At 42.4% G+C, this 13,752-nt stretch overlaps 1 protein-coding gene across 3 annotated transcripts in view; it reads right to left on the bottom strand.

Annotated features, from left to right (window-relative positions):
• Positions 1-526: 526 nt before the first annotated feature.
• LOC124142141 (A disintegrin and metalloproteinase with thrombospondin motifs adt-2-like) overlaps positions 527-13,752 on the bottom strand; it is a 30,791-nt gene continuing 17,565 nt past the window's right edge. The window contains exons 6-12 of one of the 3 annotated variants that reach the window (XM_046510426.2): positions 11,353-11,517; positions 8,936-9,100; positions 7,865-8,029; positions 6,794-6,958; positions 4,074-4,238; positions 2,038-2,325; positions 527-1,076 (exon numbers count right to left, since the gene is read on the bottom strand). In XM_046510426.2, the coding sequence (XP_046366382.2) occupies positions 1,069-1,076; positions 2,038-2,325; positions 4,074-4,238; positions 6,794-6,958; positions 7,865-8,029; positions 8,936-9,100; positions 11,353-11,517 (1,121 nt within the window). In that variant the 3' untranslated portion in view covers positions 527-1,068. The remainder of the gene's footprint in view (positions 1,077-2,037; positions 2,326-4,073; positions 4,239-6,793; positions 6,959-7,864; positions 8,030-8,935; positions 9,101-11,352; positions 11,518-13,752) is intronic. The other 2 variants (XM_046510427.2, XM_048396007.1) reach the window with 2 other exon arrangements.

The following is a 13,752-nucleotide window of genomic DNA, read 5'->3' as shown; positions in this document are numbered from 1 at the left end:
GTTGAAAGAGTTAACGAGCGGAGTACTTTGAAGCTGGTCCTTGCTGTACCAGGCAGTCTCAGTGTTATGATCCAATTACCATGTTTACAGCTTAAAATAAACTGCAATCCGTAAAGACCATCTCAAATTTAAAACAGTCAGCCCGAGAACAAATCTGTCGGCCTCGGGCCTACAGACCGTCGTCTGTTTCGAACACTGGATCATAGGATTGTTCGGACAATTAAAAAATCATGATTATAAGAACTGTATGGTTTTACAGCTTCAATATTGTAAATGTGTGTACAACAAACCAACACTGTGTCCATTCCGGATCAGGACAGGTCACCAGCTATGCTAGTCGTAAGAGAAGACTGCGAGCATTGGGGTGTGACCTCGGTGATTCACGTACCTTTTTACCCCGACGGCGTTGACGTTGCTCTAGATTCAGTCACGGGACTCGATGGTTTACAGACCATCGTCATACAGCTGAATGCATATACAACATCCTGCTGAATAGTTTTTGACAGCAAAACACGAACTTCGATAGTAAGATAGAGCCTTTATTAACTTCTAGTATGCAAACATAGACTCTAAGTAACCATATATTTAACCTTAAAAATCCACCACAACAACAGCGCAGTACAGGAAGGTTTATTAGAAATAAAATGCCGGGCAAAAAAATATACACCAATGTTTGATAGCGGCTAAAAATGAATCCACCAAGAAATGATTATTCGATAGTGATGTATCTGATTCTGAAATCAAAGTTGTGTTTTGAACCTTACGTCCGCGGTGTTTCAGCGTATGTTTTCAGCCTTGTAACGTTTTGATAACGTTTTTTTATTTCTTGGTCGGATACAATATTCAAGTGCATAATTGTTTGGGGAAAAGAAAATCATTTTTAAATATAATAAAAGATTAAAATTTTCAAAGTTTTTATCGGTGAAATATTTTTATCTGTGCGTCGTGACTTCTGGATCTATTAACAGTTAAATCAACACAAGCATTGACTTTAAGAGTTTGAATAAAGAAATATCGGAAACGCATCAGCGGACTTAACGTCAGAATGTTGCTTCGGTAAAGTTGCGTCTAGCCATCTGGAACAGATAAGAATGGATGTGTCCCGTTAATACAGTTAAGACCCGTGAATCCGGACGGTATTGTTGACATACAATCGTCCAGATAATCAAATATCGGGATTAACGAATGAGATTGCTTCAGTTCTGCCTTGTAGTTGCAAAATGGATGAAAAAAATAGTCCCGGTGTGACAGAGGTAACGGTTATCAAATCAAAACTAATAAAACAAGGTCAACCTTGTACGACACACGTGTGACGTACGGATTTAGTATCTTACCACCTGTATCTTCACCACGTGGGTCATCGTCAGCGGATATGCATAGAACGCACGTGCTCAAAGGAGTCAGTCAGTTGTGTTTAACGCCGCTTTTAACAGTATTCCAGTTATATCACGGCGTGTCAGCTTAATGTGGGAGGAAAACCCCAAGTGATGCAGGTCTCAGACGTTTACCACTTCGGTGAAACCCACGAGCACGGGTATGGTGCTGACAAACCTAGAAACATAATCGGGGTGAACCACTTCGGTGAAACCCACGAGCACGGGTATGGTGCTGACAAACCTAGAAACATAATCGGGGTGAACCGGGATTCGAACCCACAATCATAGGTTTCTGGCGTGCCGAAGGGACGCAACTGTGCACAGCGAATCGCGGCGCCTTAGACGACTGGGCCATCCGTGTCCCTGTGTTCAAAGGAACTCTAATACATAGAGGTTAGGAACCTTGTACTTAATACACCAGGAGTCCGGATTAGACTATGCTGGTTGCAAGGGGCGACTTAATGGATCGTCGTCGGATCGGGTGATATGGTTGATTGTGTGTTATGGCGCCCCAACGGCGTGGATCGTTGCTCATACTATCAATCACTAGATTGCCTGGTCCAGACTCGATTTACAGATCGCCGTCATATGAGTGGAATATTGCTGAGTGGCGCGTTAAACAACATACAAAAGATTTTAGAATATAAACAGAATTACTTACAATATCTGTAACGACGGCAGTGAGAGTTTGTGAAGCATCTTTTGTAAAATCGCTGCAGACTTCCTCCCGAACAATGTCCACGCGGGCAACTGCGTCTCCGCAAATATATCTGTCTGCAGTTAGACATGCATAATCCTCCGTTTGACCAGCTGCTCCATCCAGACCACCCCGAACCTGAAGACGGACTCGAGCCGGATCCCGTCCATCTAGTCCATGAGGAATGATGTCTGCCAAACCTCCCATGCCATCCCCTACCCGTCCATCTGTTGTATTTCGACCACCCAGAAGCTGCAAATCGACAAATACAAATGCCAGGGGACAGCATTAAGTGTATGAGTGAATGAGTATGGTTTGGTTTTATGACTCTTTTAGCAATATTCTAGCAATAACACGGCGGGGAACACCAGTAATGGGCTTCACACATTGTACCCATGGGGTAATCGAACCCAGGCGTGTCGAGTGAACACTTTAACCACTAGGCTACCCCACCGCCCCTTTTAAATTTAAGAGACATGAGTGGCTGAAATAGCCTAAAAAGTGTGTGAGAGACACAATACTGGTGGCTCGGTGACTTGGTTGGATGTGTGTCATCGTACCCTGGGGATGATAGATATATTGCTTAACGTCGCACTCAGCAATATTACAGCTATATGACGATAGTCTGTAAAATATCGAGTGTGGACCAGGCAATTCAGTGATTGATATCTTTTGGTGAGTGAGTAAGTGAGTTGGGTTTAACGCCGCTTTTAACAGTATTCCAGTTATATCACGGCGTGTCAGCTTCATGTGGAAGGAAAGCCCGAAGTGATGCAGGTCTCAGACGTTTACCACTTCGTTGAAACCCACGAGCACGGGCATGGTGCTGACAAACAAAGAAACATAATCGGGGTTAACCGGGATTCGAACCCACAATCATAGGTTTCTGGCGTTCCCAAGGGACGCAACTTTGCACAGTGAATAGAGGCGCCTTAGACGACTGGGCCACCCGTGCCCCCGATATCATTTGGGATACGCTGACATGCATCAACCAAGTCAGCGAGCCTGACAATCCGATCCCGTCAGTCGCCTCTTGCGACAAGCATGAGTTCCTGGATTCCTATAATCTGTGACCGCCGGGTATCGAACCCCGGACCTTCCCGCTCTCCGGGCGGACGCTCTACCACTAGACCACGGAGGCTAGTATAACGCGACGTTAAACTCAATTTCACCTCACCTCACCTCTGGTAACAGAATATAGGAGGTGAGGTGAGGTGAGGTGAGGTGAAATTGAGTTTAACGTCGCGTCCAAGATTATTGCACTTATATAGCGACGTGCATGCACGTGTGTGTGTTCGTGTGGCTGCTTGTACTAGTCCGGACTGATGCCGATTTATAGTGCTAGCTCACTGAGATACCATGCCGCAGTTTAACATGAATACCCCACTCAGACACAGTATACTAGCCTCCGTGGTCTAGTGGTAGAGCGTCCGCCCGGAGAGCGGGAAGGTCCGCGGTTCGATACCCGGCCGCGTCATACCAAAAGACGTTAAAAGATGGTACTTGTTGTTACCCTGTCTGGCGCTCGGCATTAAGGGGCTTAAACAAGGACTGGTCGGCTCGGAGTCAGTATACTGTGTCTGAGTGGGGTATTCATGTTAAACTGCGGCATGGTATCTCAGTGAGCTAGCACTATAAATCGGCATCAGTCCGGACTAGTACAAGCAGCCACACGAACACACACACGTGCATGCACGTCGCTATATAAGTGCAATAATCTTGGACGCGACGTTAAACCCCATTTCACCTCACCTCACCTCACCTCACCTCCTATATTCTGTTACCAGAGGTGAGGTGAGGTGAAATTGAGTTTAACGTCGCGTCCAAGATTATTGCACTTATATAGCGACGTGCATGCACGTGTATGTGTGTGTGTGGCTGCTTGTACTAGTCCGGACTGATGCCGATTTATAGTGCTAGCTCACTGAGATACCATGCCGCAGTTTAACTTCTGTTACCAGAAATCCCCCCGGGCTTTTGTCTCCGATAAACGAACTTACTGGAACATGGAGCCATGGTGCAATTCACTTTTCTCATCTCGTATTTGACAAAATTGGCTGGGCAGTTGGCATAACAGTAGCGTGACCGGACCTGCGTCTTAACACCATTTCCACAATGGACAGAGCAGCCACCATACGTCGTCCAGCTGCACCACTGGCTGGTTTCTGCAAGGATTTCATTTTAGGAATCGACCATTTGATATAAGGGGTGGGGCCTGGGATTGAATCGAATAAAAAATATTTTCCCTTAAAATTCTTGAAAATATGATCATGTTTCAGACTGTTGAAAAGCAGTTAAATTGCCTGCCACAAAAAATTATAATTGTAGAAATATGTGTTTAAAGTTTGAAATAAGAATCTGGTTCTGTAGCCGTAGCTTGAACCCTATCTATTGAACAGGTTAAAATGCATCGCAAAAACATAAGAAAATGGTAACAAAATCGTAACAAATCAAACCGTTGATAGCTGCAATGATGTAGTTGGATATAAAGTCTATGACAGAGAACCATCAGCTAGAAAGGAATTAATAGAGAAAGAACGTTTCACATTTATCATCAGAATGTCTCAGGACATTTCATATTTTTCATCGGATTGGTTCGTTGATTAGTTAATGAATCAGCAGAGAGGTAAGATACTTTTCATTTGTAGGATCCGGAGTGAGTCACAAAATCAATAGAGATATGCCCAATCTGCCACGTTGGCTTCGGTATTTTTCCGTTTACGACACACATGAGATCATGGTCAAATCTAACTTTTAACGAATCAAGTTGAGGTATTATTACATGTGACAAGGAAAGGTCAGACTTGAACACCAATTAAAGATACGTTCAGCATTAGCTGGGGTGCGCGTTTTTGGCAGTGACAGAGGCAGATCGAGACCACTCCGTTTGTCCAGTCTATGGTGAGTCTAGCCTGTTTTGTTTAGAAGTTGTATTGTGAAAATGGACTGGGGAGTTATTAAACATATGTTGGTATAACCTATGAGTTGTGATTATTCCTGGTGAGTGCAAGGGTCGCTACGTGAATGCTGATAGAGACAGTTCGGATTAAGAGTCGATAAACCAATCACTCCTTGACTAAGATGACCCGATTATGACCAAGCAAGTTGCTAAGTCATGGCTTACCTTGACTATGGAACGACAATGAAATTGGTAAAATACCTAAAATCCGCTATTTCCGAACATATCCTCAATAACCGAGGCAATAACATCATGTGGGAAGTCACCTAAGTCATTTCTACCAACAACAACTGGCGACAAAGAAAACTACAATAAGCCATTGACATCAAGGTGCTCCAGCCAGCCATGAACCGTGACCAGGGAACCGATCTGCCCTGTGGTTGGGACTTTTTGCTTTAAATATTGTCTGTGCTCTCATTTGTCCATTGCCATTTCCATTCTATTATCTACCAGTACTAATTATCCTGGCCTCCAGTTTGTCCATTGTCCATTACCTATTACCAATCAGTCCACTGTCCATTAACTTTACTAATCAGAGATAATTTAAGTCCTGGCTCCCATTTGTCTATTGCTATCACCTATCAGCACCAATTAACTGTTGGCTTGCCTTGTTAAGTTTATATGTTCTGTGCTTCTTTATATTCACCTGATAAAGGAGTAAGTATATACCCGGAAACTAACAAGTTCTGCGTGGGACTTTTGGTCATGTTCTTTTCTGGACAGAAGTCTAAACGTGAGCTGGGTGAGATCTTTCCCTGGATCTTGAACAAGTATCACCTCTTATTAAAATAACAAACACTGATGGCAATGAAGATATTTTATGGATGTCAACTTCTTTATTATGAGGATGAATGGATGAGTATGGTTTTACGCCGCTTTTAGCAATATTCCAGCAATATTACGGCGGGGGACACCAGAAGTGGGCTCCACACACTGTACCCATGTCGGGAATCGAACCCGGGTCTTTGGCGTGACGAGCGAACGTTTTAACCACTAGGCTACCGACCGCCCCTTATTATGAGGAACACAATTATTCACCTGATGAAGTAGTAAGCATATACTTCGAAACGTTATAAAGAAGCTGACATCCATGAATTCTCTTCCTTTTGTGTATCACTTCTTACTGCCTTTCAAAGATTTCATTCATGGGAAGGTCCAAAGGACCAATCAATCGAACACAATTTTGCCAACTGTCTTGCTAACATGTCGCAACCCTGAGATTGTTTTGTTTCCTGAGTATGTATTTGTGTTCCTTTTTGTTACGTTTGATCTGTTGATACCGAACTAAACATTGAAAAACACCAAAAGGATGTTAACCAATTATATTCGGTCGGTTGGGATGATCCCATCATCAATCATCAATCCATTCCCAGCACAAGTCGTGACAGATGAACATCAGTATAGATTGGACGCAGTTTTGGTACATGCTATGTAATAAAGTGTCTATGTAATCTCCTTAAGAAAATTAGTTATGATCACAAAATATTTTTACCCTCCGTATTCTTAAGAAAGGTTAGTATGTTTTGAAGCAGTGACAGAAAATAATGTTCTGACTTTTACCAATCTTCAAGTAACAAGTTGAAAATACTTACATACTTCAAGTTAATGCTAGATCTAGAATTATGAGGTATATCAGCCAATGATTTATTTGTTTGTTTGTTATTTACTAAGGCGTCACGTGAAAACTCCGGATTAGAATTGTCATACGCACACGCACGCGCACGCACACACACACACACACACACACACACACACACTTACTGGGACATAGACCATTGTTGCAGTCGACAGTTCTCGTCTCCGTTCCCATAAAATTGGCCGGACAATTAGCGGAACAGGTCCGGTTACGAACTTGCGACTGAATCCCAAGCCCACATGTCACTGAGCAAGAACCATCATCAGCCCATGCGGTCCATTCGGTGATAACTGAAAAGGAGATCAAGACCTAGTCACACTACCATGAAGAATTTGAAAATGGAAAAGTACAGAGAGTCATACAGATAGTACTGGAATACGTCCTGAGATGCTGACAAGAGTTCTGACGATTCTTTCTCGGTTGGGATGATGCCACCATCAATCATTAATCGGTTCCCAACACAAGTCGCGACAGATGGACATCAGTATGGATAAGACGCAGTTCTTGTACATGCTATGTAATAAAATAACTTTTGATCCCAAAACGTTTCTACCCTCCTTTTTCGAAAGAAAGGTTGGTATGTTTTTGAAGCAGTGTCAGATAATGATATTCTGACTTTTACCAATCTCCAAAGTAATAAGTTGAAAATACTGACATACTTCAAGTTTATGATAGATCTAGAATCATGAGGTATATCAGCCAATGATTTGTTTGTTTGTTTGTTTGTTACCAACACCTCCCTTGGGGATTCCGGATTAGAACTGCCACACACCCCTCCTACCCTACCCCCACCACATCCCTCCGCAAACCTTTTCTTTTCGTAAGAGGCAATTTAACGTCTCGTGTGGTCAAGCTCCGCGACGTGGTAGACTGCGTGTCCATGTAACCCGACGGTGTGGATCGTTGTTCACAATATCAATCACTAGATTGTCTGGTCCAGATTCGTTTATTTACAGGCCGCCATTATATACATGGAATATTATTGAGTGCGACGTTAAACGACAAGCAAATGTGAACGCACGCACGCGCACCACACACACACGCACACATTACACACATACATACAAGCACGTACACACACACAACATACCACATACACACACGCACGCACGCACGCATACATCACAGACACGCATCACGCACCTATCGCACGCATGCACGCACGCACGCACGCACGCACGCACACATACACTTACCAGGACATGGACCATTGTTGCAGTCGACAGTTCTCGTTTCCATTCCCATAAAATTGGCCGGGCAATTAGCGGAACAGGTCCGGTTACGAACTTGCGACTGAATCCCAGGCCCACATGTCACTGAGCAAGAACCATCATCAGCCCATGCGGTCCATTCGGTGATAACTGCAAAGGAGATCAAGACCTAGTCACACTACCATGAAGAATTTGAAAATGGAAAAGTACGGAGTCACAAAGATAGTACTGGAATACGTCCTGAGATGCTGACAAGAGTTCTGACGATTCTTTCTCGGTTGGGATGATGCCACCATCAATCATTAATCGGTTCCCAACACAAGTCGCGACAGATGGACATCAGTATGGATAAGACGCAGTTCTTGTACATGCTATGTAATAAAATAACTTTTGATCCCAAAACGTTTCTACCCTCCTTTTTCGAAAGAAAGGTTGGTATGTTTTTGAAGCAGTGTCAGATAGTGATATTCTGACTTTTACCAATCTCCAAAGTAATAAGTTGAAAATGCTGACATACTTCAAGTTTATGATAGATCTAGAATCATGAGGTATATCAGCCAATGATTTGTTTGTTTGTTTGTTTGTTACCAACACCTCCCTTGGGGATTCCGGATTAGAACTGCCACACACCCCTCCTACCCTACCCCCACCACATCCCTCCGCAAACCTTTTCTTTTCGTAAGAGGCAATTTAACGTCTCGTGTGGTCAAGCTCCGCGACGTGGTTGACTGCGTGTCCATGTAACCCGACGGTGTGGATCGTTGTTCACAATATCAATCACTAGATTGTCTGGTCCAGATTCGTTTATTTACAGGCCGCCATTATATACATGGAATATTATTGAGTGCGACGTTAAACGACAAGCAAATGTGAACGCACGCGCACGCACCACACACACACGCACACATTACACACATACATACAAGCACGTACACACACACACAACATACCACATACACACACGCACGCACGCACGCATACATCACAGACACGCATCACGCACCTATCGCACGCATGCACGCACGCACGCACGCACGCACGCACACATACACTTACCAGGACATGGACCATTGTTGCAGTCGACAGTTCTCGTCTCCGTTCCCATAAAATTGGCCGGACAATTAGCGGAACAGGTCCGGTTACGAACTTGCGACTGAATCCCAAGCCCACATGTCACTGAGCAAGAACCATCATCAGCCCATGCGGTCCATTCGGTGATAACTGAAAAGGAGATCAAGACCTAGTCACACTACCATGAAGAATTTGAAAATGGAAAAGTACAGAGAGTCATAAAGATAGTACTGGAATACGTCCTGAGATGCTGACAAGAGTTCTGACGATTCTTTCTTCTTTTTTCCTTTGTGGTATAACGCCGCACTATTAGCAATATTCCAGCTATATGACGACGGTTTGTAAATACTCAAATTTGTACCAGTGATTGATATCATGAGCATCGATCCTCGAATTTTGGTAAGATAACATGCATCATCCAAATCAGCGAGCCTGACCACCAGATCTTGTTAGTCACCTCTCATGACATACATAGTCGCCTTTTACAACAATGGGTTGATGAAGACCTATCCGTCACGGGTGAGTTCTGACGATTGATTGGGAGGGTTAATGTGAGTCCGTATCCCAGTACTGCAATATCCCCAGCCTGTCATTATGGTTGTTGTGGGAGGAATTTCATATGTCTTAAATATAAATAAACACGCTCCCACACATGGAAACATCTACAGACCTTATTCGTTATTTCACTTTTGATCATGACTCACTGGCTAAATATTATTTTGGTCTCTTGAAAACGTTTTGTTTTCATATCAAACTGTGTAATAAAACTGTTTCAGATATACGAGTGAAAATTGGCATTTCTGATTGAATCTTGCAATTCTACAATAGAAGACATAGGATAGGAGAAATAGGTCAATAGATGTCGTTGATGATTTAGAATATTATGTAACACTGCTAAATTTCCTTTAGTCCAGTCATAACAGGAAAACCCTGTTTTATCCCGACATAGGCCTATTCATATAGTATGTTTTGCATATACATGTTTCTACACCAAGGCATTTCATAGGGTCACGTGGTTTTCTAAACATACGGGTCGGTTTTAGATGCGAACGCGGAACTCATTTGTATAATAACGTCAACACCGTCGATTACTGTATATTTTGTACTTTTCTCAGTATCTTTAAAAAAACACGTTTCCAAGCCCTTTTTAAAAAAAAAAAATTTCCGAGAAAATACTATCTACTTAGGGCATTGTGTGAGAGCTATGTTGATACTGTGTGACATTTCACTGTCTATATATACTCCCGCTTTAACATACATCGTTCTTTAACTAAACAAATGCAAGTGCATATCGCTAATATACGTAAACATACATAATAACCTAAGAGTGAGTGAGTGAGATCAATTTAGTTCAAGTCACGTCGGCAATATTTCAGCCATAATGTGACATGAGCAAGTTATGAAATATTAATAATCTAAGGAAATCAGCTTCTTCCGAAAACCGGAAAAGGGTTTTCTGTTGAATGAATGAATGATGTTTATTCTCGTAAATCACGACAGTGATGCAGAGATGTAATTTGATACAGGAATTAGATACAATAGGAGAAAACATGTCAGTGGAACATTTCCATACATGATCTTATATAACTTGCCAGTTTTAAAAGAATTGGCTTATAAGTAATGGACATCAAATGAGATAATTTTACGGCAGAAGGATACATACAGTAGTATTGAGGCAAAAACTTGTTTCTAATTTCTGAGAGTTTTGGACATTCTAATAAAAAGTGCATTTCATCACATATCAAATTTTTACACAATGTACATTTTCTTTCCTCTCTCACAATATTATACCATCTTCCTGTTTCAATGGGTAATCTATGGTTTGCTGTTCTAAAACGAGCAGGAGAGATGCGTAAGGTGATTGTTAGTTCTAGTAAATAAGGTTCTAGGGATGGTAACTCTTTAAACATGTTATAATAGTAACCTTTAGATGAATTTTCCTTTGATTCTCGCCATCTTTGCCGAAAATTTTCAATGAGAACATGTTTCACATTTTGTTTCAACCATGCGGCACTAATAAAGGTTTGGAACAACCAAATGTAATTAAAGCCTATATTTTGAAGAATGCATTTTACTTCTTTTAATAGTGGGAAATGGTAATCTGGATTTGCAATGGACATTTGAAACATAAGTTTATATACTATACTAGAAAGGCTAGTTTGTGATGATGTTGGGGTAGTATAAACCACCAAATAAGGTGTTTGGAATGAGATGATGAAGTGTTACCCCTCCTTGGGTAAATTTAATGCCGTTGTCGAGATAAACGGGTTATTTCCGACCAGATTGAACTATTTTCCCAGTTGGGAATTACATGTCTTAATTGATATGTCGAGACTCTACACGAGTGCCTAGGTACATGACGTTCCATTCATTTGTATATAACTTTAATTTGGACTACATACCTGGACATGGCCCTTCGTTACAGTCGATATTTCTCGCCTCCATTCCCATAAAATTGCCCGGGCAAATACCGGAACAGGTCCGGTTACGAACTTGCGACTGAATCCCAGGCCCACATGTCGCTGAGCAAGAACCATCATCAGCCCATGTGGTCCATTCGGTGATAACTGCAAAGGAGATTAAAACCTAGTCACACTACCATGTAGAATTTGAAAATGGAAAAGTACAGAGAGTCATGCTGAAACTAGTTTTGATCCCAAAAGATGGGAAATAGAAGAGATAAAATTTTAACAATTCCGCTTCTCCAACACCAAAGAAATTCAAGTCTTCAAGATCAGTGAAGAAAGTTATGGCCACTTTATTCTGGGATGAAAAGGGTGTGATCCTTGATGTTTACTTAGAATGACAAAAGACGATTACCAGTGCCTACTATGATCGCCTGAGAGATCCTTTCATGCAAGACTGCAGACTGCTGGAGTTCTCCTTTTTCATGACAATGCCTCTTCACACCTTTTGACTTGCAAAGGCTGCTGTGCGACAATGTGGATTCGAAGAGCTTTCTCACTCTCCCTACTTGCCAGACCTGGCACCTTGTGATTTCTACCTATTTCCTAAACTGAAACAACACCTTCGTGGAAAGCACTGTGACGACAACGATGACCTCGAAGCTGCCGTGAAGGGTTTTTCAGGGTAGCTTCAGAAAACTTCTTGTTGAAACATAAAATTAAAACCACTTTCACAATTGTTGCTTTTGTTTGTTAAGCTTAGAACAGTTTGACCAGCCCTCGTACCTAAGTGGGTTCTACGCATGCGCGAAGTTGGCATGCTGGGTTATGCGTTCGCATCCAAGATGGCAACACTTCCGATTGCGGGAGGCGTGTGCATCCAAGATGGCGGCCATTCCGGTTCCGAGAGGGCGGGCGCATCCAAGATGGCGGCGGCGGCGTGTGAGGGGTTCTTTTGGTGTTGGTTGGTTTGTGTGGCCCTGAAAAGGTCCGTTTGGGAAAAAAGCACGGGAACGGGAACGGGATCTGGACCTTCATCCTAGGAAGGGGGGAAGCTTCCTTATTCAGCACTCATTGCGTGATGTGTTTTCAGATGAATAGTTTCTTCTATCATTATAGATCAGGGTTTGCTGACACTTGGAAAATAAGAAGTCATTACGCTCGACTGCTGTTAGTCTCTATAGATGATATACATTGAGAACCATGAGTATTATGAAACCCTTTAGACAATTCTTTATTAAATATTTTCTTCTGTATGTTTGTACAAAACTATGAAATTGTGAATAATTTCTCAGTCCATTAGCAACATCCTCTGTTTTCAATTTCCTGCACTGTAAAAATGTGTTTAGATCCTAAACACAATCCTAAACACTGTCCTTGTCCCATAATTTTGACATGTTTAGTATTGTGTTCAACAGCTAAACGCGTTAAGGTTCTGAAAATATCCTGTATGAGAGAAATACTATTCGTCATACAACATCACATATGAACACAACACTTTTAACAGCTCGGCAGGATACGAACTTGCAACCTCTTGATTTGTAATCTTTCATTCTACAACCTTTGGTTCCGGAGACATTTGTCGCCACAAAGGTCAATTTCCTAGTCACCATTAGCTTGGTTTATTTGTACATGTATATGTAAGTTAATATTGTACCAAGTTCATTGTCAGTCCTGATGATGTATGTGTTGTGCAAGTGCTTAAGATTTGCACATCTAATTTCAATATATATACTCACACGCAAAAGAAACGCAAGTCGAGTATGCAGTATACATGTTATTCTTTTTCAACAGTAAAGACAAGAAGTACTTATAGGGCAAGATTGACAAAAATTTGACTGAAGATTAAAAGGCAGATGACATAAAAAAAAAATCAAAGTTTACACAGTTTCGGGTCAATACCCAAAATGTCAGTCAATACCTGGTGTGACCACCATTAGCATTGATCACTGCCACACATCTCCTGTACATTGAGTGGATCAGACGATTTGTGAAGGCCCTAGGGATCCTCCTGCACACATCCAGAGCAGCTGTGCGTAGTTCATCGGGAGTTGTAGGGACTTGGCGCACATTGTTAAGCTCATCCCACAAGTGTTCGATGGGGTTCAGATCAGGGCTGAGGGCTGGCCACGGTAGAACACGGGAGTTGTGTTGTTGCAGAAAGGCCATGGTAGCTCTTGCAACATGGGGACGAGCGTTGTCCTGCTGGAAAATGTGTTGTTGATGTTGTGCAAAAAATGGAACAACGTGGGGTCTGATCACTTGGTCGATATACCGCTGAGCAGTGACGCCCAGTCCCCGACCTTGACCAACATTCAGAAAGCACATGGGTCCAAGTCTCGCATTAAGTCCAATCCCTGCCCATATCATGACGCTAGGTCCACCCCATGGATCCCT

This window comes from Haliotis rufescens, unplaced genomic scaffold (genome assembly GCF_023055435.1).
Source record: "Haliotis rufescens isolate VD_foot unplaced genomic scaffold, xgHalRufe1.0.p SCAF_15, whole genome shotgun sequence".
In the NCBI taxonomy this organism is placed as follows: domain Eukaryota; kingdom Metazoa; phylum Mollusca; class Gastropoda; order Lepetellida; family Haliotidae; genus Haliotis; species Haliotis rufescens.
This window is presented reverse-complemented; position numbering and strand designations above follow the sequence as displayed.